Source organism: Lutra lutra, chromosome 12 (assembly GCF_902655055.1).
Source record: "Lutra lutra chromosome 12, mLutLut1.2, whole genome shotgun sequence".
Taxonomy (NCBI): Eukaryota; Metazoa; Chordata; class Mammalia; order Carnivora; family Mustelidae; genus Lutra; species Lutra lutra.
Genome location: NC_062289.1, coordinates 73,262,820 through 73,290,128, shown reverse-complemented (window position 1 = coordinate 73,290,128; position 27,309 = coordinate 73,262,820). Strand labels below are relative to the sequence as shown.

The following is a 27,309-nucleotide window of genomic DNA, read 5'->3' as shown; positions in this document are numbered from 1 at the left end:
AGTATACAAATTTATATATGTATATCTAAACATGCATGTATATATGTAAATATATATATGAATATAAATATATATATATATAAAATAAAGAGTCCCACTTATTCTAAAAAGCACCATTAAATAGAAAAACATGTTTATTCAATTGCACAATGTAGAGGTGGCAGGATGCCTGGCAGAGAAGCTACTACCTTCCCCACCTTCACCAAGGACACACATTGCTAAGTGATGACAGCACTCTTTCCCACAAATCTGGAGAAAGTCTCCCTAGCCCGGTCCAGTCTTCTCAAAAGGCGGCTTCTAGGAGTGGATGGGTGTGGGTGTAAACTCAGGACGCCACCTACTGGCAACGCTTCTTAATTGCAGGCAGAGTACCCAGCCAGGGCGGGTTCTGAGCCAGCAAAGCCAGGCAAAATGACAGGACATGAATTCTTCCGCCTACTCCTGCATCAATACGATAGCCCTCCTAGAGAAGAGCTTTGAATCTCAACACGAAGTTTCCTTGCTTTAGGAAAGCAAGAGATTGGCCAAGAGAAGCATTTCAAGCAACAATGAGTAGTAACAAAGAGCCTTTAGGAAACCCTAGATTTTTCCCTGAGGTTCTCTTTTCCAAAGGCTGACCCTTCTGTCTGTCCTAGGCATCAGGTCCCCAGGCTGCCCAGATGTTTCATTCTGCAAATTATATGTGTCACATGCTTCAGATTCAACGTGGATACTTCTTCCTGAGCAGGGGTGCCAGCCACCGGGCAAGGAGCCCGCTTAAAGCCTCCTCATAGCAATCCACCCGGAGAGGTTGCTGCTGCTATCCCCATCTTCCAAGCAAGAGCACTGAGGCTCGGGGAGGGGAAGCAACAGTGGCCAAGGTCACACGGTGAGGAAGACAGAGGCAGGACTGAAAATACCCTCCTGGTCAATGGGGGCTACAGACCTCACAACGTTAGCCCCATATTGGGCCCCTTCCTAATAACAGGCTGCCCTTTTTGCCGGAGGACTCGAAGGCAGGTAGCTGTGCCCCTGGGAATGTCCCACTGGGACAGGGCACAAGCAGCCCAGAGGGGCCAGCGGGCCCTTCTCAGGAGGGAGATGGCCACAGTGTAGGGTCCAGAGCTGATTCTGGACCTGGACAGCCCTGACCACGTGCTGTAGGGGTCTATAGCCAGACATTGCATCCCACTCTGCTACTGCTAGCTGTGCAGCTGATAACCCTCCCTGGCCTCATTTGCTTGGGCAGAACACCCCCGCATGGGCAGCTGTGATAATTCGTGCGGGGTGCAGTCACACAGATAATAGCCTGGGGTTGACCCAGGAGGAAGCAGGTCAATGCTGACTCTATTTCCCCACCCCCACGCTCCTCTCCATCACCCTGTCCTCTTTCCGACTCTCTGTTCTTTTCTCTCCCTGTCTCTGCCAGTGTGACTCTATGCTGATCTGCCCCGTCTCCATACCAGGCTCCGGTTCCTCTATGGGGACATGCTGGCTCAGTCTCTCTCCACCTCTGACCCTCCTCTTCTCTGTTTCCCTCTTCTCTCCCCCTCTCTCCTTCTTCCTCCCTCCCTGGGATCAGGGGGACGACACAGCCAATTTCAGGGCCTGCAGACATGGGGGCAGCCCTGGCTGTCCGACAACCCAATTCCAGGGACGGGCTTTTCCCTCTGGCCCTTCCCACTTCTTTGTTACCTCCCTGAACAACCTCCATTCGGGTGTGACCTGAGCAACCGGAAGTCCTGGGCCAGGCCTGCTGAGAACAGGAGCTTGGGGTCCTCCCAGGGAGAGCAGGACGGGGCCACGTCCCCGCTCAGAGGTACAATTCCTGATGCAGCCTTGATGCTAGTAGACCTCTGCCTGCCCAGAGGTACAAATGTGCAGAGAAACCTCACACCAGCACCCAAGGGCCCTCCCAGGCTGCAGGCAATAGCCACCAGGGCTGGAATCTTAAGAGCCGCCGTTTTACATGGCCCGCATGTGCGCACACACACATGTATTTCATTCTTCGGGCAGAGAAGGACTATGGCATGTGTACTTTGGGGTATTAATTTTTTTTTCAAACCATGTAAAGGGATTCACAATGAAAACAAACACCCTCAATCCCACAGTTCACTTCCCAAAGACAGATGGTTACCAGTTTCTCGTGAATCCTTCTTGAGAGGTGAGTGTGAAATCCAAGTGTTTATGGGTATATATTCCTGTAATTTCCCCCCAAATGGCAGCAGCCTTTACACACAACTGTACTTACTTTTTTCACTTCACAACTGGTCTTGGAAAGTGTTCCCTAATCTACCTCATCTCTATATATGTATTTCACATATCACAAAATTCATCTTTTAACGTGTTCAATTCAGTGGTTTCTAGTTTATTCAGAATTGTGGGGCCACTATTTCTATCTAATTCTAGAACATTTTCATCACCTAAAAAACCCCGCTGGCCAGGAGCAGCCCTTCCCCATCCCCTGTCCCTATCCCCTCTGCTTTCTGTCTCTACAGATTTGCCTATTCTGGGCATTACGTATGAATACAGTATGTGGTTTTTGCCTCTGGCTTCTTTAACCCAGCCTAATGTGTTTTGTTTTGGTTTTTTAAGATTTTATTTATTTATTTGACAGACAGAGATCACAAGTAGACAGAGAGGCAAGCAGAAAAGGCGGGGGAGCAGGCTCCCCGCTGAGCAGAGAGCCCCATGCGGGGCCTGATCCCAGGACCCTGGGATCATGACCTGAGCCAAAGGCAGAGGCTTTAACCCACCGAGCCACCCTGTTGCCCCCAGCCTAATGTTTTCAAGGTTTATCCATTATCCCAGCTGTGGCACATGTCAGGACTCTGTTTCTTTAATGCCTGACTAATATTCTACCCTAAGAGTGTACCACAGTTTGTTTCTGTCCTCATTCTGTCTAGTGTCAACGCAGCATTCTCCTGGTAGAGGTACCATAACCAGTCTCCTGCAATGGAGGTTTAGATTGTTTTCAGTCTTTTAGTACTACAAATAGCACTGTGGTCAATTCCTTGGGTTCTTTGTAAATATATGTGTAAGAGGCCTTCTCAGTGTGGAACTGCTAGATCAAAGGAGTATACTTTTTACCTTTTCTTACATATTATCAACTGCTCCAAAGAAGGCGTTGTGAAGTGACATTTTTCCCACACCCTTGCCAACCCATCTTATCAAAAGTGATTTTAAGTCTGCAGCATTAGTTTTGGAGGGTGCTACCTTATTGTAGTTTTCATTTGCACTGCTTTTCTTTTAAGTGAAGGTGAATGCCTTTTCACTCCGAGTTGTCTGTTCATACCTTTTGCTCATTACTGGGTCATTGATGTTATTGATTTGTAAGAGCTCTTTATATGTGGAGGAAATTAACCTTTTTTTTTCTGACTGATATGTTGCAAATTTTCCCACAGTTAATCACATTACTTTTTTCTATGAAGAAATTTTAAAGTACCTGAATGTATCTTTGATGGGGTCTGGGGTATGTATCTTTCCTAGAGCTCTTGGAAAAATTACAAAAAGGGCCCAGCATCTATGCCTATTTATGGATCTATCAAGGGAACCAAACAAATGAACAGATGGCTCCAGCACAGAATGCTGTGAGTGGGGAAGCCCAGTGGACACGTGACGAAGTCTTGACGGGTATAGGACATCTTCCTAGAGGCAAAGGATCTGATAGCTGAGCTGAGACTGAAGGGTGAGTGGACATTGGCAGGTCAAGGGGACAGGATAGGAAAGTTGTGTGGCTGGCTGGAGAACACAGGGTGGTTGGGACACCTGAGACACATTTAGTATCCCAGGGTCTGGGGCAAAGGGAGGATGAGCAGGCCAGACCATGTTCAGTTCTCAACCTGAGGACAGCAGGGAGGCTAAAGGTTTCCCCACATGGTGAACTGGCTTCATTTGCCCTTGGGAAGATCCTGAAGTACTAGAAGGTTCAGAGAGGAGGTAAGGTCACCAAGGAGACTGAGGTCACATCCCACAAAGGGGGAAGGCTGGATGGGACAAAGCCAAGGGGTGAGCAGATGAACAAGGGATCCAGGCTTAGTGCCATAGGGCTGGACCACAGGACAGGGCAGGAGTCCAAGGAACATACACCCCCCATGTGGCCTTCATCCCCCAAAGACTCTGCAGGTCAAGCAGGAGGTTAGGGAATCCATTTATCTTGAGCCCAAGGGCTCTGTTACACAGCTGATACCAGCCCAGGTCAACCAGGGCCAGGCATGGGGTAAGGGAGACTGGCTCCCACCCTTGGGGGCAGAGGGGCAGGGTGCTGAGGGAGGCCAAAGTCTGTGGGGTGCAGAGAAATGGATGAAGCTCCAGAATGGTGCTGGGCTGGCACACTGGTCCTGCCCCCCTCTGCCCAACTCCTGCGAACCTGGGGGCCTCTTCCCAAAGCACCCTTTCCTCTGTGCCTTTCTGTCTCTTTTTCTGCCTCTCTGTCCATCTACTTGCTACATCTCCCTGGCTCACCTGTCTTCTTCTATCACTGGCTGGCTGGCTCCCTCTCCCTCTCTCTGAGTACCTCTCTCTATCCCTCTGTCTCCCTCGGGCTCTTTCTCTCTCCCATCCCTCTCATTTTCCTCTTCCCCCTTTGCAGTACTTCTGCTGATGGAAATCATTCATGTCAGGGGTATCACATGCTCATGGCCCAGCAGGTGCCACCTAGGACTGGCAGGGTCCTGGGGCCTCTGCTCTGAGTGGCTCCTCTTGCCTGCCCTTGACACCTGCCACATGCATCTAACCACAGAGACTTATGGCCACCCCTCCACATGTATCCAGCGGTGGGGGGCTGGGGACCTGTCTTCACTGGGGCTGGCAGATAGATACCTTCCCACTCAGAAGTCCCTCTCACTTGGCAGACCTTGTTCCTAGACCATTGGTCACCAAACATCTCCCTTATTAGTCTAGAAGTTCCACCATCAGTGATTTAGGACTTAAGTGAGGAAGAATCTCTGTTTACTGCCCTCCAACATATAAAAACATTCAACATATTAGTAATTGACACTCTAGTGTGAAGGAGCACACAGCTCCCCCCTCTACCCGCCCCTCCCTCCCCCAGCTAGGTGGATGCTGCCTAAGGAGACTTCATTAACCCATTGTTGTAGGAGGACAGGTGTGAAAAGAGAAACAGAGTAAGGGACTCCATAGGAGGCAGATGGGACAGAGGTGGGAGGCAGAAAGGTGAAAGGAGAGAGGATTTGGGGGGAGGGACCAGAGGATGGGAAATGGGACAAATGTTAAGCAGAAGGCCTCTCATTTGTCCATCCCTTCACCGTCAACAGAGCACAGTCACAGGAGAGTCCCCAAGTCTTATATCACCCCCACTTTCCGGATGGGAGGCCTGAGGCCCAGAGAGAAGGGACCAGTTCTAGATCACACAGAACATCCCGGTCTCCTGACTCCAGATCCAGTACCCAGTTCTGTCATGCCAGCTTGTGCCCCATCCCTCTACTTTGTTATCTTCCTCCCACTCCCAAAGGTGCAGGCCTCTCCTCCCGAGGATTCCTGAGGACAGCAGAAGGCCCTCTTGCGGCCCTAATTTATGATTTTCTGACGGCTTCCTTCCTGCCGTTCCCTTCTAGCCTCAGACCCAGCTCTGTGAGGACGGAGTGAGCTGGGTGGGAACAGCAGCTCCATGGAGCATAAATAACTTGGCCAGGCAGCTGCAGGCTCTTGGGGGGTGGAGGGGGCGAGGGCAGCGCCCCCCACTCTGGCCCCATGGGATGTCCTAGGCTCTGGGACAGAGGGGCAACAGGGCCAGGCCTCCAGATCAAAGGCACAGAAAGCGGGCATTGTTCCCCAACCTGGAAACTCTTGGGGAAGGCCTAGCCCTCTGGGCCCGCCCTTTGTCTGGGCAGAAGCTTTGAAGGCCACTGACAAATTTCCCGGGCCCCTTCCCTTTCATGACACCCCAGGCAGTGCCGGGGCTGGAGGCCGGGGCCTCTCAGGGGCTGCTACACAGCTCTGTGGGCACCCCTTAGCCCCCAGCCCACTGGAGCTCCTTCCTCACCTCCAGAATTTGGACAAGGTGGGTACAGATCAGGTGGGGTTCCCGGTCTCAGCCCAGCTGGTATGCAAACGGAGCTGATAATCATGCCCACCCCCCACCCCGGAGCCAGGGAGGCTATCGTGTGAGACACCAGCAGAGGAAAGGGGCCCTCAGCACAGGCTCCAAGTGGGGGTTCACAGGGAAGGGAGCCTGCGGCCCAGGTTTATTTGCTATGAGAATAGCATTTCCTGTTTGGACCAGGCCGAGTGGACGTGTCGGTGAATCCACACCAGAAGGGCTGCGTTTCCCGGACCCCATGGCCTGCTGCTCCAAGAGGGGGTGTGTGTGTATGTCCCCGCGTCCCTGTGTGGTCCACAAGTGTGTGCCCACGTGTTTTCTCTCACCTCACCAGCTCCCAGACAGGCATCAAATCTGAGCCAAGTCCTGTTTTTCCCTAAAGCCCCGCTGTGGGGCTCGACTGGCATGAGCGCATGACCCGGCACCCCTAGCTCCCTGGCCCTCCTCAGGTGAGCCGCACACCTGGGGATACCAAGGCGGCCTCCCTGGGGACCGAGAGGAGGGCAGGAGACAATGCAGGCAAAATGCTTAGCACAGCACCTGGCACGCAGTCAGCACTCGGTAACGGAAGCCCTGCTCTTACGGGCGGTATGTCGTGACCGGGCCCTGAGGGAGGAGGCCCCGCCCACAGGGACAGCCAGCAGGCCCCTCTCCTCTGCCTCAGCAAACACTGAAACCTCAAATGACCAAACCCCAGGTCCCCGCAGCATTTCCTGCCCTCCCTGCGCAGGGAGGAAAGAGGACCAGAAAACAGGATGACATTTCCCAGGAAAGTGTGTGCTTAAAGCAGGGGCTTTCAGAAGGCCATGCCCCCAGGACCTCACATGGAGACCCAGATCTTTCACACTTGCCCAAGAAGCTAACTCCTGAGCCAGAGGGATCTCAAAAATCTCCAACAGCTTGTTCTTTCAGGCCGGGAAGTGAGATTCAGAGAGGGGAGGTGACTTATCCCAGGTCACACGGCTCCCAGTGGTTGCTCTGGAATTGGGCGGGGGGGGGGGGGGGTTGACACTAGGCAGGAACCCCCAGACAGCACCACCAGGAGCTTATAGGAGACCCCAGAAGATCCCAGCCTCAGCCAGGATAGGACCAAATGTGGATAACACCTTTTCCTGAAAGGATCCCTTGTTCAAAGTTCCCTTTTTAGAGAGGGTTCTCTTGCTGGAGAAGTCCTGTGGTGGCCTGCAGCTCCCATGAGCTTGGTGGCAGTGACCGAGGACTGTGTATGCCAGTAATCACCGGACCAAAACTGTGGCAGTCTCCTCTTCCTGTGGCACCCAGAGGGGGTCCCAGCCATCTCACACGCCCTCCCAGGCAATCTGTCGAACAGAAGCCAGTGCCCATCCCTTCTCCTTCCTTCAGAGCTGCCCTCCAAAGTGCCCTTTGGGGAGATGGTTTTTCATCCTTGGTGGGGCTGGGATCCTCTCAGGAGGTGGCCCCTTGGGAATGACCAGTCATCCGGGGGATGAAGTCACTGATCTCATAGCAAAACCAAGGGCTAACCGGGGAGGCACCAAGCTGTGTTTTGGGAGGTCAGACAGCCAGCATAAAGTAGGTGTCCCAAAATTGCACACGGAAGGGAGGGAGGCAGCTCCCCAAGGGAGCAAAGTTGATGCTGTGATGATGTCTTTGGAGGAAGTGGGGCACACTTGGAGGGCCATGTGAAGCAGGGGACAATGGATGCCCCGGCATGTCCATGACATCGAATGGCCACCACATGAGGAAGGTGCAGCTGTCCTTACAAAGAGAAACTGAGGCTGGAGAGGGGCAGGACTTGCCCAAGCTAACTGGGACAAAGACAGCAGAGCAGGGTTTGAACCTAGTTCTCACTACCTGTGCCCTTGGGTAGGGGGGGCAGCTCCCTCTATATTGTCACCACCCTGCTTAGGCACAGAATCTGGTGCTGCCCAGCCCTGGTGAGTCCCAGGGGGGCCGTCCCAGGGAGGCAGGGGCTAGCACATCCTTCCTGCTGGAGTGTTTGTAGTAGAGATCCTGGGTCTGGGTCTGGACAAGCCACGGCAGGATCCTGAAGGGCAGGCCCCTGGTGTGCTGCCAAGCTGGGCAGGGGGTTCCCCAGCCCGGGACTGCCGGCTGCATGTCAGTCCAGGCAGAAGAGAAGATTAGAGACTGTCCTGAGATTTTGGAGAGGTCACCTCTAATGATAGCTGTGGTTCCTCCCCAGAAGCACACACACCTACCACAGACCTCCATCGCACACGTGCACACAGGCATGACACACATACCAGAAACACCCATCAAACTAGCACATGCACACATCACACATGTACACACTCCTCCATCACACACGCACACATCGTGCACACACACACACTTGTATACACCTTTGAGGGATTCACACCTGTCTCCCCAGAAGCTCATCCATGTACCCCAGATAAAGAAACTCCACTCTAAGCCAGTCCTTATCTTGTTACAGATGGGGAACTGAGGCCCAGACTGACAAGCTACCTGCCCTCTTCCCTAATTGTCGTTAAGAGCTGACCCCGCTTTGGCACATCTGGTTGGTTCAGGTCATGATCTCAGGTTGATAAGATCAAATCCGGCTACGGGATCTGAGCTGGGTGTGGAGCCTGCTTAAGATTCTCTCTCTCTCTCCCTCTGCTCCCCGACCCTATCGCACCCCGGTCCAAAAAAAAGCTGACCTCTCTGAAGTCAGAATGTATGAGTTCAAACCCTGGCTCTTCCAACCACTGGCAGACTGAGCCTCTCTGTGCCTCAGTTTCATAAGAGTGGAGACACAGCAGGGGCTTCTCCTGGCAGGGGCAGCCACGAGCGCCTGGGCCTCAGTTTACTTCTCTGTGTAATGGGAATGATTGTGCCCACCGCGCCTTGAGTGGTTTGAAGATTAAACGGAGACAGGATGTGAAGCAGAGGCGAGGTGCCCTGCACACAGTGGCGCTCACTGCTCAGGAAGCCTTTGTTGCATGCACGGCTAGGGGATGAGGGCCCTGGCATCATTAGTCCAGGCGTGGCGGCTCTGGGTCCGGGCTCAGCTCCTCGGCCTGAAGCACGTGAGAGGGCACCTCGGAACTGGTCCCCTGGCCCCCAAACTGTCATGCGGCGAAGGGCGCCGGGCTCAGGTGGGCACCTGACGGGCCTCCCGGCGGGGGCGCCCGGCCCCTCGGGGCTCCTTCCGGGTTGGCAGCGGCCGTGCAGGGGGCGGGGGGCCGCGCCGCGGGGCCGGGCGAGGCCGGGAACGCGCGCCCCCGCCCCGCGCCCGCCTCCCGCCCGCCCTCCCGTCGCCGCGCTGGGAACCGGGCTCCGCGCTTCGGGGGAGGCTGGCGGCGCGGGCGGGCGGGGACGGCGGGCTGGGGGCGGCGACGGCGAGGGGCCGCGCGGAGAGGGCGCCGGGCGCAGCATGGGCGGCCCGCGGGCCTGGGCGCTGCTCTGCCTCGGGCTCCTGCTCCCGGGAGGCAGCGCCGCGTGGAGCGTCGGGGGAGCCCCGTTCTCCGGACGCAGGTAAGGGTCGCCTCCCACCACCTCTGTGCCCTGCCAGCCCCGGGGCCGGGACTCCACGCACCCCTCCCCACCCCCCGCAAACCTCTCTTCAACCTCCGTGCAAGCCAAGGATTGGGAAGGGGACCTGGTGCCAGCCGGATGGGAGTAGGGACCTGGGCCAGCCCCGCTATCTGGAGGAGGCTCCCGGCAGTGCGGGGGTCCCCGACTCCATGTGTCTGAGCCGGCATTCCCCTCCAGACTCCTCCACCGCCCCCACCACTTCACCTCCAGAGCCCCAGAGGTGGGGGAAGGGGAACAGCGAGGGAGAAGCCCGCCTCCTGGGACTTCCATAGCCCTAGCTCAAGGGCCCCCTTCCCTGCACGCAGGAAAAGCCCAGCACATCCCCCAGCTGACCCTTGGGGACCCCCCTCCCTTTTCCCTTCTCTCGGCTTTTTTTAGTACCCCGGCTATTTATTTCCCTCGGAGGAAGAAGACTGGGGTGGAATTTCACAGATCTGTGGGTCAGTGGCCACCCCAGGGACCTGGCATTTTAATCAGAGACTGGAGAGAGCATTCTGTATTCCTGCTGCTGTTTCTGGAGCTGGGAACATTCTCTCTGTTGGTGTTTGTGGAGCATCTCCCCAGGGAGGAGCCCCTTATTTGCGGAGTGGTCATGAATCCTTCAAGGATTGAGTAAAGTAGGAAGCACTGTCCCCATTTAGCAGATGAGCAAACTGAGACCCCAGAGAATTAGCATAATTGTCTGGGTTCATGGGCCATTAATGGAAGTGTTGGGATTCGAATCTGTGTCTTTCCGGCCATGATAACAGCGTTTGAACCTGTCCCCTGTCCTGGCTGCAGCCCCTACCCCTGCTGGGGTCCCTCTCGAAGGCCAGCCGTTTGTTTGAGGCAGACAATGCGGAGTAGCCAGACCGCTTCAGGCCTTTTCATCCCATTCAAAGGCCTTCCTGGGGCCCCCACCCCCTAGGGCCTCAATTCTTTAATTCTTTTCAGAAATTCCCTTTCCCAGTGGTCAGGGGCCAGCATGCCCTTGCTGGGCTAGCAAGAGCAGGTGACATGGCTAGGGCTGGAGGGCAGAGGTGGCCGAGGCATCAGAGGCCAGAATAGCAGGCATCTCAGACAGGAGCAGGCAGGTGGCCCATATCACAGCCACTCCCACCTACTGCATGCTGACCACAGCTGACCTGGGCTGGGCATAATTACCTGCACCCACCACCTCCAGAATCTTCCCAGCTGCCATGGGAGGCATGCATTTTGATGATCTCCCTTTCATGGAAGAGGAAGCTAAGGCTCAGAAGGAGGATAGGGCCTGCCCAGGGCATGAATGTGAACCCCCAGGATCCTAGGTGCTAAGATAACCAAGACCCTAAATTCGAATTCCCATTGTCGGGCTCAGGATGATGGTGGAGAGGGTTTAAGGTTCAGACTGCCCTCTAGGGGGTATAGCTCAGTGGTAGAGCATTTGACTGCAGACTGCCCTCCAACCAGTCCAGGGCAGGGCTTCCCAGCCTGGGCTTCTCACCCACCAGGGCTTCCTGTGTGGGAGCAAGATGGTGGCCCTGGGCAGGTAGCTGGTGGTCACTGGGAACTGTGACCGAACCCCATCTGTTCACAGAAGGCTCACAGTGGCCTAGCATCACCAAAGCCCTACGGGCAATGCCATTGTCCCCGTTTTACAGATCAGAATGGGACCCAGAGAGGGAAAGCGGAACCTCAGTCCCGGCCAGCCAGTTTCCCAATCCCATGTCCTTGGCACCCTAGGAGAAGGTGTCAGCTGGTGGGTCTGGGAAAGGTTTGCAGCTTGAGGTTAGGAGTCCCGGCTCTGGTCCTCACTCAATGTGTGACCCCAGACAGGTCACTTCATTGCCCCGGTTCTCCGTTTCCTCAGTGTTCCCCTTTCCTCCCCTTCTCCCCGGCCCACTGGCCTGTTCTGAGGGGGGATGGTCCACCACAAGAGGGATGAATAGTGGTTCCTGCTATCACGGACATGAGGTGGAAGAAGGGACCCGTAGCTGGAGGAATCCGTGGTCCTCAGCTGCCGGGACCTCCCCTTGTGGCCATGTCCCAGCATTGTTGGAGATAGCATGGGGACGTCACACGCCATCAGACCTCCCTCCACCCCCAGCCAAGCACCCCAGGAGCCCCTTGGCAGCCAAGGGATCAGGAGCAGAAAAGAGGCTTTGTGCCTGGGGAGGGGGAGGCCTGCGAAGGCATCCAAGGGGCTGCCCCAGCCCCAGGAATGTGGCAAGACTTTGAGACCCCCAGAACCAGGGTGCCTGGGGTCTGTGCAGAGCTGCCTTGGCTCACCCCTGCCCTCTGTATGTCCCCCAGTCCCTGCTGGGGCTGCTTCCTGACACACACCCCCCAGGTCCCTTCCCTCCTGAATCCCTGTTTCCTTTAACAACCCCTATCTCAGCACTGTGGTTCTCTAATAGAAGCCATCACCAGTGTCCCAGGCCACTTCCTCCTGCAGGGTGGGCTTCCTTGGGGCAAGTCCTAGAATCAAGGAGAGGGGAGAATTCTTTTCCCCAGCCCCTCTGCCGGGAGCTCAAATCCCAGCTCTGTGCCCACATGGGTGACCTGGGCATGTGACTTCTCTTGGAGCCTCAGGTGCCCCCCCTATTAAATGCAGAGCCTGGCAATATCTATCCCAAATTCAAGGCAAGGACCTTGGATGGAAGGTGCTGTGCTGAGGTCTCTCGGGGAAGCTGCTGGACCCCAGCTGTGGGCTGTGGGGTCCGAGCCCCAGTCCAAGAACAACAGCTCTTAGCGCCCGGCTATGTGGCTATGTGGTGTGTGTGAAATCTCTTCTGCCAAAGGAGGTCCTGCCGTCCCCATCTGCAGATGGATAAAGTGAGTCACTGAGAGAGACAGGGCCTTGCTGAGAGAGACAGGGCCTTGTCCAAGGTCACCGAGCTAGGAAGTAGCAGGGCCAGGACTAGAACTTTGCCTCCAGAGTGGGGTTCTGGCTCTAATCACCCCGCCCCCACTTCATACATCTCCTTTCTTTCCTCTTCTTTTCATAATGGCCCTTGGCCCCTGGCCCGCTTGGCTGCCTCCTGCAATTAGCCGCTATCACTGTTCCGGATCACAGCCCTGGGCCCCGAAGAGACAAAGTCCCCTGGGCCCCCGTGGCAGGGACTGGAGGGCAGGTGGGAGGGGGGCCCTCGTGGGAGCAGCCGGTGCCAGGCTGAGCTGGTCTGGCCTGTTTTCTCTCCTCCGGCAGCCTCTGGGGGCCTGGGAGGTGCTGAGTGGGCACGAGTGGCAAGCCCAGAAGGGAAGTGCCGCCTTCTCCCAGCCCCTGTCCTAGCTCTATCCCACAGACTCAGCACTGGGGGCTCCTGGGCACCTTCTCACTGACCACATCCCGTCCCAGGAGAGAGGGTCCCCAGGGGCGGCAGGATTGTAGGCCGGCTTCCAAGTACTGCATCCATCTCTGGGAACTTGGGTCATGGCTCCCCTGCCCAGGCCTACTCTCTGCTCTTGATCATTCGGTCATTCAGCAAACGTCCCTAAGCACCCTCAGGCTGAGCCCTGTCGTGGCTTGGCCCCTGCCAGTGCCCTCTGTCAGCATCCACAGGGAAGGGAAGAGCTCAGGGCTGCTGAAAGGGACCCCTGGAGGTGCCCACCCCTCCTTGCAGGAGCAGTCAGTCTGGGCTCACGGGGCAATGAGGAGCCATGGCGGACTGTGGACTCAGAGCAGGCAGTGGCCACATTAAGTCTGTGCTTTAGAAGGACCTCCTTCCTGCTGCCCGGGTGGAAAATTTACAGGGGGTCCGGGCTAGGGCTCTGCAGAACAACTTGGATTTATCCAGAGAACAGTGCAGGCTGGGGTCTTCAAGGTCGGGAAGGGGTGGGCTGTGGTTATTGGTGACTCCCCACACCCCAGGGAAGGGGCCAGGGCCTGACCTTGGACCCCACATATCCTGAGTATCCCCCTCTGGCTAGTCAGCCACCAGCTCCATATCTCCCAAGCAGGAGATTCAAGCAAACTCAAGGTCATGAGAAATAAACCAGGGAGCCAGGCAGTGACCCACCTGGGGGCGATTTTAATTAAGAAAGAAGAAGAAAATTGTTTTCTCTAGCTCCCACCCCCGGGAAAAAGGGGCAGATCAGGCAACTGTGGGCAGTCCCAGGCGCACCTCCCCAAACGCAGTCCGGGGTGTGGGCATGGAGGGAGGGGTGTGTGCTCATGTGTGGGTGAGGGCACATGGCCCTGTGTCTGTAGATACCCCTCAGGAAGCCCCCTTCCAAAACTTGCACTCTGAGTTTTATGCATTTTTCTGGAGAGGAGCTGCAACCGACATCACTTTCTCCAAGGGTCTTATGCCCCCACCCCTCGCCAAGCAAACAAAACTCCGGGTTCAAAAAGCACAGCTCCAGGGACCAGGGGGATCTAAAGGATGGAGGGCCTTTTTGAAATGTATTTTACTTTTAAAATCCCCACCTGCTCATTAGGAGAAAAGTTGCCAGCCAGAGGTTAAGAGGGCGGACTCTAGGATCAGATGGACCTCAGCTCAGCCATGACCATGGCTTAGAGGCCATGGGGCACATCCCAGACCCCAGAGCCTCTGTCTTCCAATCTGTAAAGTGGTGCTCATAATTGGCGTGTGAAAGGCCCTGGCCCCAGCTCCTGGTGTGCAGCAAGCATGATAACCCAAGGCTGCTGTTAGTGCAGGGGTCGGAGCAGATGGAGAGCCCCTCCCTGCCCCCAGAGGGGGCCATTTGCCGCAAGCCTGTGATTTTTCCTACCTTTGAGCACACATATCTATGAATGGGCGTATAGTCTTTGGGCTTCCTCATTTGAATAGAAACGCAATCGTTCTCCTCCTGATGCGTTTCTCACTTAAGCAGACACGGTGGTCTGCATGTGGAGAACTTGGGCTCTAGCTCAGCATCTGGTTTTCCAGGTCTAGGGGTCCCGCAGCTGTTTAGGCGGTTCCTGGTTTTGCATCTTTCCCAACAGCACTGTAACAAGCGCCTGTCACCTCTCACGTGGGGTGGCTGGCCACGGGCTGGATGGAGCTTCTGCCAGGTCACTGGTCTAAACAGAGCCATCCCTTTTCCCCCCTTTACCTTTGGCTGGGCTGTTCCTGCATCCCGGACTGATTCCAGGGTGACCAGACAGGGAGGGGACTTCCCCAGGGTCCCACAGTGGGTTAGATGGCAGGTACCAGCCAAGGACATTGTCCTCTGGGTGGGCCAGGGTGGGGGGTGGGACAGCAGCCAGGAGACTGATTTTGGTGGCAGCAGATGCCTCTGTGATGGCCGGAACATTCCAGGCGCTCAGCAGCCCTCAGCCTGCACAGGGTCATGGGCCCTGCATTTTTTGCTGGGGCTGGGAAAGGAGGCACTGTTTTAGGTGACCCTTTGCGGCCTGAGCCCGCCACTCCACCAGAGTTTTCCTTTGTGACCTCAAGCCTGGGGTCAGCAGGTTCCCAGGTTGGGGCCTTTACAGAACCACAGACCATGGCTTAGGAGATGGGGAGGAAACAGAAGCTGAGGTCTCTGGCATGGAGTTAGGATCCAGGGTGGGCCATCCACATTCCTGGGTGCAAATCTGCCTCTACCATGCGCCAGGTCTGGGACAGGAACAGTTGTCTTCCCCTCCCCTCTGTAAAATGTGGGGAGGTGCCAGCCTGGCTCACCAAGAAGGTGAATGTAAATACCCTTAGCATACAGTAGTGCTCAATATATGCGGTGCACTATGAAGCATACAGTAGTTGCTTGATATATGCAGCACAACTATGATTATTAATTGGCATTTGGAGAAGTCAGTCCTCCATGCTTGGGACATCTGGCTGTTCCACAGAGGGAACCCAAGGATAAGACAGACAGCCTCTCTTCTGTCATGTCAGGGGAGGGAGAGGGCAGACATGAATTGCCAGCTGCATTCAGCCTGATGGGGATACAGAGTGCTGCAGGATCTGAGCAGAGAACCATCATTCTGTTAGGGTAGGTGGAGATGGGAAAGGACAAGGGGAGAAGTGACAGCACAGTAGGGCTTTGAAGCTTGGAGGTAACAAGTGGGGAAGTAGAGGCAGGGTGCTCCAGGCAGTGGGCCCAGTGTGAGCAAAGGCGCAGAGGTGCAGGATCCCAGCAGGTGTGAGCACTGGAGTACTGAGCATGAAGGTGAGTGAGAGAAGGATAAGGCCAGGTTTCCATTTTAGGGCACTCCTTCTTGGGAGCCACTGAGGGGCAGGACGGAGGGGCTGCTGCTGTTATCCGGGTGGGCTGCAAGAGGTATTGGTGACCTGGATGGCCTGCGGGTAGAGAGAAGTGATATTGAGAAAGGAGAAGTTGGGCAAAGATAACTTGCTCCTGTCCTGTGCCCCACAGCTCATTCCCCAAGCCCTTCCAAGCGCCCCAACACAGCTGCCCCCTCCAGGGCTCTGGATTCACCCACAGCCACAGTGCCCCCAAGACTCCCACTGGGGCCCAAAGGACTCTGAGAGCTCAGGGGTCTCTCCACCTAGAGACTCAGGGGCTCCTGGAGAGAACCTGGACCTCCTCACTCACCCCCCACCCTGGGTCCTGGGCAGGGGCTGTGCACAGCGCCCGAGCTTGCTCGCTGTGGGTCTGTTTCAGGAACTGGTGCTCCTACGTGGTGACCCGGACCATCTCGTGCCATGTGCAAAATGGCACCTACCTTCAGCGAGTGTTGCAGAATTGCCCCTGGCCCATGAGCTGCCCGGGGAGCAGGTGAGCAAGACCCCAGTGACTCAGAAGCCAGTGGCATTCCAGGTGGGGGCACAGCGTGAACAGAGGCCTGGTCACAGTCCAGCATCAGAAGTGCAGGGCAAGGCTGGGACCCCAACGGCGGGTGGAGCAAAGGGAACATCAGCCCTATGCCCAATCTCAGCACCTCCCCTTCTGCTCCTGGGGCACCTGGAGGGCTTCCTAGAGGAAGGAGTCCACCAGTTACCCACATGCATTTGCTGGGTGAGACTTCACTTCTGGGGACAGGCCAGCTTGCAGGGACTCCCTGTCCAGTTAGGATCTGGATCCCACCCCCTGCAACCTGGGGAGTTAGGAGGGATTGGAGGGGTTGAATCCCAGAATATAGCCAGAGAGAGGCTCCAGAGGGGCCCAAAGGTGGCAGAGAACCCCGGACATTGTACTCATGGACATCCAGGTGAGCAGGAAAGGCAGCAGAAGACTCTGTCTGAGTTTGGCCCCCTGGGTCCTTCTTTCAGCTATAGAACCGTGGTGAGACCCTCGTACAAGGTGATGTACAAGACGGTGACCGCGCGTGAGTGGAGATGCTGCCCTGGGCACTCGGGGGTAAACTGCGAGGAAGGTAGGACCCCCTGAAGGACAGGCCAGGTGCCTTCCCTTGGGTGCGCAGGCGGGAGCTGTCAACCCTTGCTGAGTTGGGGGACACTGCACACTCAGCAGCATATCCTCTGGGGCCCACTGTTGAGGCACAGCTTGGACACAGCTGGGGCCGGCTGCCCCCCAGGTGTGGACCCGCCTCCCTCCTGGGGGACTCTCAGGAGCTCTGGAGAAATTCCATACATGCCCTGGAGCTCACATCTTGAGTCACTCCATCCCAGGTCTTTCCTCCAAACTCAGGGGAAAACCCATATGGACGTGTCCATTGGATACCCTCCCAGCTCTCGGAAGCGAAGCACTGCTGAGGTCCGGGCTGGCATGGTTGGGATGCTTGTATCCGTCCTACAGGCGAAGAAACCCGAGCTCCGGGAAGTGGTGGGTGTACATTTGTTAAGTGGCCGTCAGGGTCCGAGAGATGGGCATACCACGCACAGTGCATGTCCCAGGCACAGGAGGGGGGCTCTTTTACCCCGGGGCCCTCCTCTGCAGGCCATACGTGTCGCTCAGGGCTAAGCGCCCAGCACCCCAGTACACCCAGAGGACACGGCCCAGGCCTCCCCATGCTCTGGCCACATGCTTACCTGGAGAGCCCTCTCCAGGCCACCTGCCTCTCTGCTAAGCAGACCAGGTGGCTCCTGCCCTCAATGCCTACCTGAACTCAGAGGAAGACTTTGGTCACCAAGGGCTGTGTTCCCACAATGGCCCTCCAGAGGACAGACCAGCCTGGAACCAGCCCAAGAAGCAGTCCCGTAGGTACCTCAGTGAAAAGGGGCCATTTGGGGCCCCCAAAGCAGCCTCAGTCACAAGACCTATTCTGATTCCATGAACGCGTGAGACATGGCCTCTGGCTCAGGAGAACGTGATGCTAACAGAAATCACCAATCTTGAAAGATATACAAGCTCCACCTCCCCGGGACCCTATGAGAGCCCTGGCTGAGTCCTGGCTCACAGACCAGAGGCCCAGAGAGGTGGACTCCCATACCCAGAGTCCCCCAGGGTGTGGGGCAGAGCTCACCACAAAGTGGGGTGGGGAGGGGGCCTGGCAGGTTTCCTTGTGGGGCTGGGGGGTCCCCAGTTCTGGTGGGGTGGCTAGAGGAGCAGGGGAGCTGCCCGATGGCCAGTAGGAGTCCTGGACTGAGAGGAGACCACCAGGCCTGTGTGGGAGGGCAGACATGATGGGGAACCAGGTACGGGACCCTCCCCTCCATGCTTCGAGAAAGCAAGGCGGAAGGGCCCAGGGGGGCAGGAGGAGAGCCAGCCAGGAGGGCCTGCTGCCAAAGAGGCTACAGAGGAGCTTGGCGGGGGGGGCAGGGGGGGGTGAATCCCCAGAGTGTGGGGGCCACCTGGGCCTAGCAGGCCTGCCCAGACAAAGGCCGCTCTGTCCCTGGCTTCCCTCTCAAGGGCAGACCTTCACAGGTCCGCGGGGCCATTGTGGAGCTGGTGAGGGTGGGGGACAGGTGGGGGCAGAGCCCGCGCCCTTTACTCCTACAGTTGGAGGCGGTTCGTCCAGAAGCCACGATCAGGGCTGAAGGCTCTGATAATGGCATGGTGGGTGTGCAAGACAGGCAGGGCTGGGCCACCCCTGACATCTACCATCTCCCTCACAGTGTCTCCAGGTCCCAGCCTGGGGCTGGGAGTATCCAGGGCTTCATGGGCCAGGCCAGATCTGCTACACCCCAGCTGTGTGGCCTTGGGCCGGGGACTCCCCATGCATTGTGCAAGTCATTGTGCAAGGGCTGGGGAATGGGGAGGCTGCAGAGCCAGTGGCCCTGGTGTCATGCCCACTCAGAGGGAGGGGCACCCTCTCTAAAGAGCACCACGCGGCCGTGCGCTCTTGCAGAGCCTAGGACTCCCGCACAATAAGCCTCAGTGTTCTCACCTGTGGAATGGGCATGATACTAGAGTCTGCCTCCCAGGGATGTCTTGAGGATGAAATACAACAGTAAAGATCTTGCTGGTGGCCTGACTGCCGGGGGTAGGCATAATGTGATGATGGATGGGACAGGAGGGGCCTCTCCCAAACCCATACAGTGAGAGCTGAGTAAAGGGATGCTCGGGCCTGGATATTCTGGAAAACTGCTCTGCTAGCAGCCCTGGGAATGGGGGTGGGGAAGTGTGGGGACATTGCAGGCCCATCCCAGGCCCTGCCCTTCCTCTGACAGCTGGGCTGAGCTCCCCACCTGTTTCCTCTGCTGGTGACTGACCTTGTAGTCTGCCCAGCACTGGGACATGGACCTGGGGCCACAGAGCTGTGTCACCAGAGCAGCCTGGGTGGCCTGAAGAAGGAGAGAGAGGACCCCTCATTCCAGAATCCAGACCTAGATCAGCTGTGCTTTGCTGTGTGACCTGGGGCAAGTCACTCCACCTCTCTGAATCTTGTCTCTATCTGGAAGTCACCTGGTATTGAAAAATGCCCACGTTTAATACACGCACCAGAGACTCAGGCCTTGAACCTTTGGCACCTGTGCTGGGGATTCTGTGATGGCTCTCTGGGACTGTCCTGCTTCCGACCTCTGAGACCATGCTTCTCGTCAGCTGCTCAGTGGGCAGGCCTCTGCGTGCTTCCCCACCCCCATTCCCAGGGCCTTAGTCTCCAGAATCTTTGTTCCTTCACAGCTCTTAGCCCTGGCTTTCCCATCTGCGGAATGGGAATGTTCACTCTGATGATGAGCAGGGATGTTCTCTGATGTTCATGACAACCTGGGAGGAAAAGACTGGAATGGGCCCCATTTTGCAGATGGGGAAACCAAGGCTCAGAAAGGTGAAGGGACTGACCTGCAGTCACTCAGCACGGGAAGAGCCAGGATCAGGACCTGCCTAGCCAAGCCTCTATTAGTGTCTCCAGGCCTTGGGAAGTGGGGACTAGATGGCGGGGAGGGAGCCAGGCTGAGGTCTCACCTAGCTGCCCGCTCCCACTAGAGCACAGTTGAGGAAGGGCCAAGGCCAGGATGTATTAAATCTGCTGGTCCTGACCCCCTGGTGGGCTCTGCTGAGGACAGGGCTGCTGTGGCCTCCCTGTGATCCTGCCTCTGGGACGAGTCCCAGCAAACAGATCAGCCCCAATGTCCAGATGATGAAAGTGAGGCTCAGAGAGGGCATAGGTCTCAGCCAAGGTCACACTTGCTAGTAAGCTCCGTAGCTGGGATTCTCAGAGCAGAGCCAGGGCTCTGACTTGAGGTCTGCAGTATACCAACCCCCTACCTGACCCTCCCACTATCAAATTGACGAGGGGAAGGAAAGCGTTCCCTGTCTGCCATGCCCAGCACCGTGACTCATACTCACCGGCGTCATGCTATCGTGTCTCGGTGCAGAAGGTCCAAATGTAGAAATTGAGGCTGGGACACGGAAACGCTGTGCTCAGGGTCACATCCAGATTCAAAGTCCATCCGTACGACCGGAGCCAGGAGTTTTCCTGTGCAGCAGCCCCAGCCAGGGACTCCCAGGGCAGGGCACTCAGGCTGTTGGCGCAACCCTGAGACTGGCGGAAGCCCACCCAGACAGAAAGATAGAGGAGCTCCCTCCCCCTCCTCTCCCATGGGATCCCTTGGAGTTAGACAACCCTCTCTCGGCTCCTCAATGTCCCACTGTCCTTAGCACACATGTCCCTTCCCCATCCAGGGACCCCCGCAACTCTTGTCGTCTGTGGTGGGGAACCAGAGAAGGAAGAAGTTTGCCTGAGGTCACACAGCACAAAACCTTAAGAATAGATGGGAGGTTGTGGCCCATCCCTTTCCTGGGTCCCGGGCCTGTCCGCATCTCCAACCCTAACAAGATGCTGGTTACAAGGTCAGGTTTATGCTTCACTCTGAGGATTCGGGATCCCGGGGGCTCAGTGCTGCATGAACCTGCCCATGTCTGCCACCCCTCTGCTCCATTCACATCTGGAAGACCTGGCGGCCCCCATTCCTGACTCCCTGCCAGCCCATCCTCCACCCCCAGCTGGTGCTACCCTTTCCGTCCTCCTGGGCGCGCCAGTGATGTGCTTCAGCCCTGCCCTCCCTCCATCTCAGCCCCTGCCCACACTGGCCCTCTCTCCCACCCTACAGCCCAGGTAGCAGCTGTCCCCTTTGCCTGTGACCTCCTTGGAGCCACCACCTGGCTACGATGTCCCCCATCCTGCTGCACTGCTCTTGTCTCTCCAGCACCTAATCTGCTAATGGGAACCTCATTTTCACTGAAGAGAGGGCCAGGCCAGAGACAGACTGAGGCTTCCCAGAGACCGTTGGAGGGTACTCGGAGCTCCCGGCCCCTCCATCCCAACCCCAGCCTTGGTTCAGGCCAACAGCAGCAAATATTTATATTTGCAAAGTAAATTCCCAGGAAGACACCTGGCCTGGGGCTGGGGAGGCAGCCTCCCTGTGGCTGTGGTCACTGGACCCAGCAGACCCGTGGGTGGCTTTTGAATGAGGTAGGACCTCTCCCAGCCCCTGCCCTGAGAGAAAAAGTCAGAGATGCTGCCCAGGGACACTCTTCAACTTCTCAAATCTGCATTCTCAGCTTAGCATGGGTTTGAATCCCCACAGCCCCACCTCACTGTGCAGACAGGCAGCCTCTCCACTCAGGGCCTCATGTTCTCATGAGGACCCAATGAGAAAGGGCTTCTTAGCTTAACCCTGGTCGTGGGCAGAGGGAAGGGGAGCTGCTTGTGGGGGCAGAGGGCTCAAAACTATCCCTGATGCCACCCTTGTGCAGATCAAGACGGAGTGATGGAGCGATGAGAGCTTCAAGGGGAAGCTTTGGGAAGCTTCCTGGGGGAAGACTTCCTGGGGGAGGTGACATAGGATTGACTGCTTCAGGGAAGGGGGTAGGGAAGCAGTGTGTGTGTGTGTGTGTGTGTGTGTGTGTGTGCGTGCACACACACACAATACTGATAGAGACCTCCCTGGTGGTGGGAAGTAGCTCACAGTCAGGCTTCTAGAATGGAGCTGGAGTTTGTGATCCTAGACACAACCTGGAGCCCCTGAGAGGGTGACTATAGGGCTGAGGGGCAGCCCTTTAGGACAGACCACCAGGCTGGGGTGAGGGGAGCTTTTAGCCCACTGGGGTCTGCTTTAAGGGCCCTAGCCCAACACCAATGGGAAGTATGTGATATTTTTGGGTAACAGGAGACCTCTCGCCAACCCTCAGCCTTTTCCCTACTGGGATTTGCTGTGCTCAAGGGCCATTTAACAACCTGGTTTTCCCTTAAAGTAGTTCTGTCCATTTATCAGAATTTGGAGGAGTTTGGGGGATCGTTTTTGTGAACCCTGAAACCAAAACCAACATATTCTGTGATATTTTTTTGGACAGTTTTGTTATTTTTTTAGCCTTTCTTCCTTCCTTTTCTCTTTCCTTCCTTCCTTTTAAAATTTTAACTTGCCCTTGACTTTTAGCCAGTTACATCTATGTGATGGTCAAACTGTATTTCATTGGTTTTTCTAGTCTCCTCCGGGCTCCCCAGAGAAATGCCTGAAAGCAAACTGGATGAAAAAGAATTTCCAACCACAAGTGCACAAATTAATGACTCAGGGAAACCCCTCGTGTGGTGTTAGAAGATTTATGCTCATTTTTAAGAGCGTGGTGTCTGCCGTCCACAGTATTTTGCTTTTTATTTTGTTTTGCATTCGTTTTTCAGCCGGCGAGTCATGCCTTCATGAACAGAAGGTTTACTGAGGCCTCTGAGGTCCTACTATGCACCGGGCACTTTTCCAGGCCTTGCACAGGGCCCCCCCCGCCTGGTGGGGCTCATGTTCTGGCAGGGGAGGGGGGCGCATGATGGGCGGCGGACTCAGGAACTGACATAGTTACAGGACGCGTTGGAGAAATGCCATGGAGAAACAGGGGAACAATAGCAGGGTAGCGGGGAGGGCGGGCTGGGCAGATGGTCTGCCCAGTTTCATCCCAGAAAAAGCCCAAACTTCCATGGGCTTGGAGAGACAGCAGCTTCCTTTGGCAGGCGTCTTGCAAAAGGAACTAAAATGGCCTTTTACATCTTCACCTGGGAGCAAAGAGGGTGAGGAGGGCTCAGGGAGCCCATTCCCCTCTGGAGCCTGCATTCCTGCCGGTGCCAGGCCTCCCTGCCTTGGTGCGGCCTGCTGACTCCAGGAGCCAGCTGGCCCAGGGAAAGGAGCTCAGGCCCTGGAGTTAGTCCAGCCGGGGTTCAAGTCCAGGCTCCAGCTTTCTTGCTTTCTCCCAGGAGAGAGATTCCCATTCACTCATCCATTTGTCTGAGCCCAGGGGACAGAGGAGCTCTGTGCCTCAGTTTCCCCATCTGTAAAGTGGAGATGGTACTAGCACCCATTTGGAGGATTGGGGGAGAATAATGAGTTAAGACATGGACGTGTTTACTAGAATGTGCCAGGCCCGGGGTTAAGTGCTAACTGTTAAGTGTCAGCTGTTATTACCTACTCTAGGGTTGGGCTGGGATAGATACAGCACTTAGCACTGGCCATGGCTCACAGTGGCATTCCGCCCCCCTCACCTGTCCCCAGTCCCTAACCCAGTCTTGGGGTGCCAACACACCTCTTCCTCTGTCCTGGGGGAGAGTCACTCCCTGCACTGGGGCAAGTCACAGGTCCCTAGGGAGGGCATGCTGGGGATGCAGGCCCAGTCTGAACGAAGGCCCTGTAGTGCAGCGGGGTCTGGCAGCCTCCCTACTGAGGGCTAGCCAGAGGCACCCGTCTGGTTTGAGTTCCCGGCGCCTCACTCCCTGCACTAACCCACAGCCTGGCTCTAAGCCGCCAGGCCTGTGCCTTATTTGGGTCTTCTCTCCACCTCCCCACCCCTGGACAGACGGCACTTTGTGGCCTTAAAAGGCAGGCCTAGGGGGCGGGGGGGGGCTGTTGCTACTGCTGGTTCCAGAGCCCCTCCAGCTGTGCCCCCCGCCTCTGGCTTGGCCAGCCCATCCCTCTGGCTGTGGAGAAAACCAGGCCCCCGAAGCCAGGCAGGCCAGGGCAGCTGGCTCTCCATAGGGGTGGTGGCAGGGGTGGGCTCCTGGAACACAGCCCCCCTTGCCCTCCCAGGCAGCCAGCCTCCCCTCTGGTTTTCATTTAAACCAGGGCTGGATCCACTTCTGTGACTTTTTACCATTTGGGGCAAGGAGAGGGTGGATGGCGTTGTCCCTGCTGCCCACTGTGTGCCAGGCCCTGCGTGTGCCCAGTGGGCCTCTTGGCACACATCGCCTTCCTCGGGCCTCCCAGCAGCCTGGGAGATGTAGTGACCTGAGGACCCCATTTTATGGTTGGGAAATAGGTGGGTCCAAAGATAACAAGTCTTAAAGGCAGAGAGTAGCAGGGCTGAGACTTGACCTTGCACCTGTTAGCTCTAAGCTCTTAACCCAGGCAGCCGGGGTTGGGGGCGGGGGAGGAAAGTGGGAGTGCCTCACTGTCACCCCCACCCATTGTGAGCCCCTCTCCCCAACACCATCAGGTTGGCTGTCTTGTTCCAGTTCAGCCCAGCTCACGCTGTGTGATCCCGGGAAACTGTCCCACTTCTCTGGGCCTCTGTCTCCCTCTGCACTAGGGGAAGTAGGGATCCCCGCTGGGGCAACAGCAGCAGGCGGGCAGGGTGGGGTCCGAAACAAGGACGGTGCAGGGCGACGGGTCCCTCACCCCCGTTGTCCCTTAGTTGCAGGCTCCTCTGGCTTCGTGGAGCCCAGGTGGTCGGGCAACACCATGCGACGGATGGCGCTTCGGCCCACAGCCTTCTCAGGTAGGTGCCAGGGCAGCTGCTTAGGGTCCCTCTGGCTTAAGGGAGGCCTGGTGGGGGCCCAGGCAATGTGGTGATGGTCCTAAGATCGGCTGGGTCTAGCAGTGGAGGGTTGGGGGGAGTGCCCACCCCTGTCCACCCCAGGGCTCTAGAGGGAGTCTGACCTGGGCCCAGTACCCCAAGACCCATGACCCCCGGACTCTGGCAGACAGAGCCCAAGCCCCCCGCTTCTGCTTTTTATTGAATGATGCTTTTCTTTTTTTTTTTTTTTTTTTTAAGATTTTATTTATTTATTTGACAGAGAGAAATCACAAGTAGGCAGAGAGGCAGGCAGAGAGAGAGGAGGAAGCAGGCTCCCCGCTGAACAGAAAGCCCGATGTGGGGCTCGAACCCAGGACCTGGGATCATGGCCTGAGCCGAAGGCAGCGGCTTAACCCACTGAGCCACCCAGGCGCCCCAAAATGATGCCTTTCTAATAAGCGTCTGCAATGAGTGAGGCACTGTGCCAGGTGCTTTCCATTGTCAGCTCCTTTAAATCTTCCAGCCCCAGGAAGGCATCATTGTCCCCATGTTAAAGAGGAGGAAGCCGAGGGTCAGAGAGGAGACATGCTCTGCCCAGGACCCCACAGCCAGGAAGAGGCAGAGCTGGGACTTGACCCCAGATTTTGTGCTCATTAGGGACTCCCCTATCCTTGCTCTGAGCTCAGTTTCCTCAGATGTGAACTGGGGTAACACTTGTCCCAACACCCAGGATCTTGGAGAGACGAGCCTGTAAACACTAGTCTCTGTATGCAGCCGCTGGGAGGTTGCATAATGGGCCGGAAAGGCTACGGATCACTTAGGGGTATTGCTGGGGAGACCGGAGGACCTGGCCAGAGGTTGTGGAGGGAGGATCAGAGGGGTAGCGCCCCTGAGGCCAGCACCATCCAGGCTGTGATGTATCGGTCCCCAAAGCCAGCAAGCCCCAGGCCAGCCCCACCCAGGGGGAAGCAGCAGGATTTCTGTCCTGGCTTCCAGGGAAGGAGGCATCTTGGAAGCTGAGGCTGCAGGACGTGGGTCTCTGGTTCTGCTCTAGGGGCTCTGGAGCCGGAGGAAAACCCTCAGGGGCATTGCCCCACCCTGACCAGGTTGTAGCTCCTTCCCTGCACTGCACATGGGTTGGGGTCATTAGGAGTCTGTCCCCTTGCCTCTATTCTGCGTCCCCCTGGGGGCTAAGGTGTGCTACGGGGAACCTGGGACACCTGGCCCAGCCTCGTCCCTCCCTGCAGGTTGCCTCAACTGCAGCAAAGTGTCAGAGCTGACCGAGCGGCTGAAGGCGCTGGAGGCCAAGGTGCGTGAGCAGCTGCCCCTCCCCTGGGCCCCCCCAACCTCGTCCCCACCCACCCCCCATGCCCCATCAGCTCATCATTCCCACAGGGCAGCTCTGAGCTGAGCTTCAACACCCTGGAGCAGGTGGCCTTCCCAGCAGGCGCCCGCCACCCTCTGGAAACCAGCTGGCCTCCCTTACGTGCCCGTCCCCAGGAAGCCTGCTCAGAGTCATATGCCTGGCCGGCTCCTTCCCCCACGAAGGTCCCCTGTGCTCCCCCATCCCCAATGCAGACAGAGAATTGTACACATTGCCCAGAGCCCGTGGCTACGTCCCCTCCTTGCCCTGTCACCTTTGCCTTTTACCCCCCCACACCCACACCACCATAAAACACTATCTTCCCAGTTTCTGAAGCAAAACGTCTGTTGAGCATCTCAAATGATTTCAAGATAAAAGGGTTTTAGCAATTAAAAAGTAAGACATTCCAGGGGCATCTCGGTGGCTCAGCGCGGTCAGCGGCCGACTCTTCATTTCGGCTCAGGTCACGATCTGAGGGTTGTGAGATGGGTTGTGAGTTGGTCTCCGCACCCCATAGGGACTCTGCTTGAGATTCTCTCTCTCCCTCTGCCCCTCCCCTGCCTCCTGCGCACGCGTGCTCTCTCTAAAATAAATAAATCTTTAAAAAAAAAAAAAAAGTAAGACATTCTAAATTTAGAAACATGAAAAACTCAGAATGATAAAAAACCTACCAGGAAATCATCTGCAACAGTCACTTGTACCCCCAGAGAGAGCGATGGTCAACATTTAAGCATCTTCTCTTCCAGATTTTTCTAAGCACACGCAGAGACGTACATACTTTGTCCGCGTATCCTTTCTTCTGTCACTCTGGGAATTTATCTTAAGGAGAGTCGATGTGAAGATGTTTACCAAAACGTTAATAATGGATAGAGAAATTTGAAATCCAGACGGCTGAAGGGATGGTTGCGGAGTTAGCATGCGTGGCTCTGCAGAAAACCAGCCATTCACAACATCTCCATTTTGTCCCATGAAAGGATGCCCCCGATGTGTGCCAGAACCCTCGCTATGAAGTTGGGGAGCTCTGGGAAGCCCACACTGCTCCCGGACTTCCTCCTGGGAGAGGCCAGTATGAGGGGCTCAGTCTCAGATCTGGGGCGTGGTTCTCCATTTTGGGTCTGCCCAAGAGTTTCAACTTTTCTCTGGACCCCCACCCCTGGTCAATGGGCATTCTGTCCCCCCTTTTTAAAGGTTTTATTTATTTATTTTTGAGAGAGAGAGTGTGTATGTGTGTGTGTGTGTGTCTGTGTGCACGTGAGCGGGAGGAGGGGCAGAGGGGAAGGAGAGAGAATCCCAACCAGACTCTGGGCTGAGTGCAGAGCCCAAAGTGGGGCTCGATCTCACAACCCTGAGATCACCACCTGCACTGAAATCAAGAATCAGACGTGTA

General features: G+C 56.4%; 1 protein-coding gene across 1 annotated transcript in view; it reads left to right on the top strand.

The window, feature by feature from the left end:
- Window positions 1–9,308: 9,308 nt before the first annotated feature.
- The window catches only part of EMID1 (EMI domain containing 1), a 43,846-nt gene continuing 25,845 nt past the window's right edge, over window positions 9,309–27,309 (top strand). Inside the window, exons 1-5 of the mRNA XM_047696506.1 lie at window positions 9,309–9,517; window positions 16,106–16,219; window positions 16,714–16,817; window positions 24,458–24,541; window positions 25,807–25,868. Of these exons, the coding sequence (XP_047552462.1) occupies window positions 9,417–9,517; window positions 16,106–16,219; window positions 16,714–16,817; window positions 24,458–24,541; window positions 25,807–25,868 (465 nt within the window). The 5' untranslated portion in view covers window positions 9,309–9,416. The remainder of the gene's footprint in view (window positions 9,518–16,105; window positions 16,220–16,713; window positions 16,818–24,457; window positions 24,542–25,806; window positions 25,869–27,309) is intronic.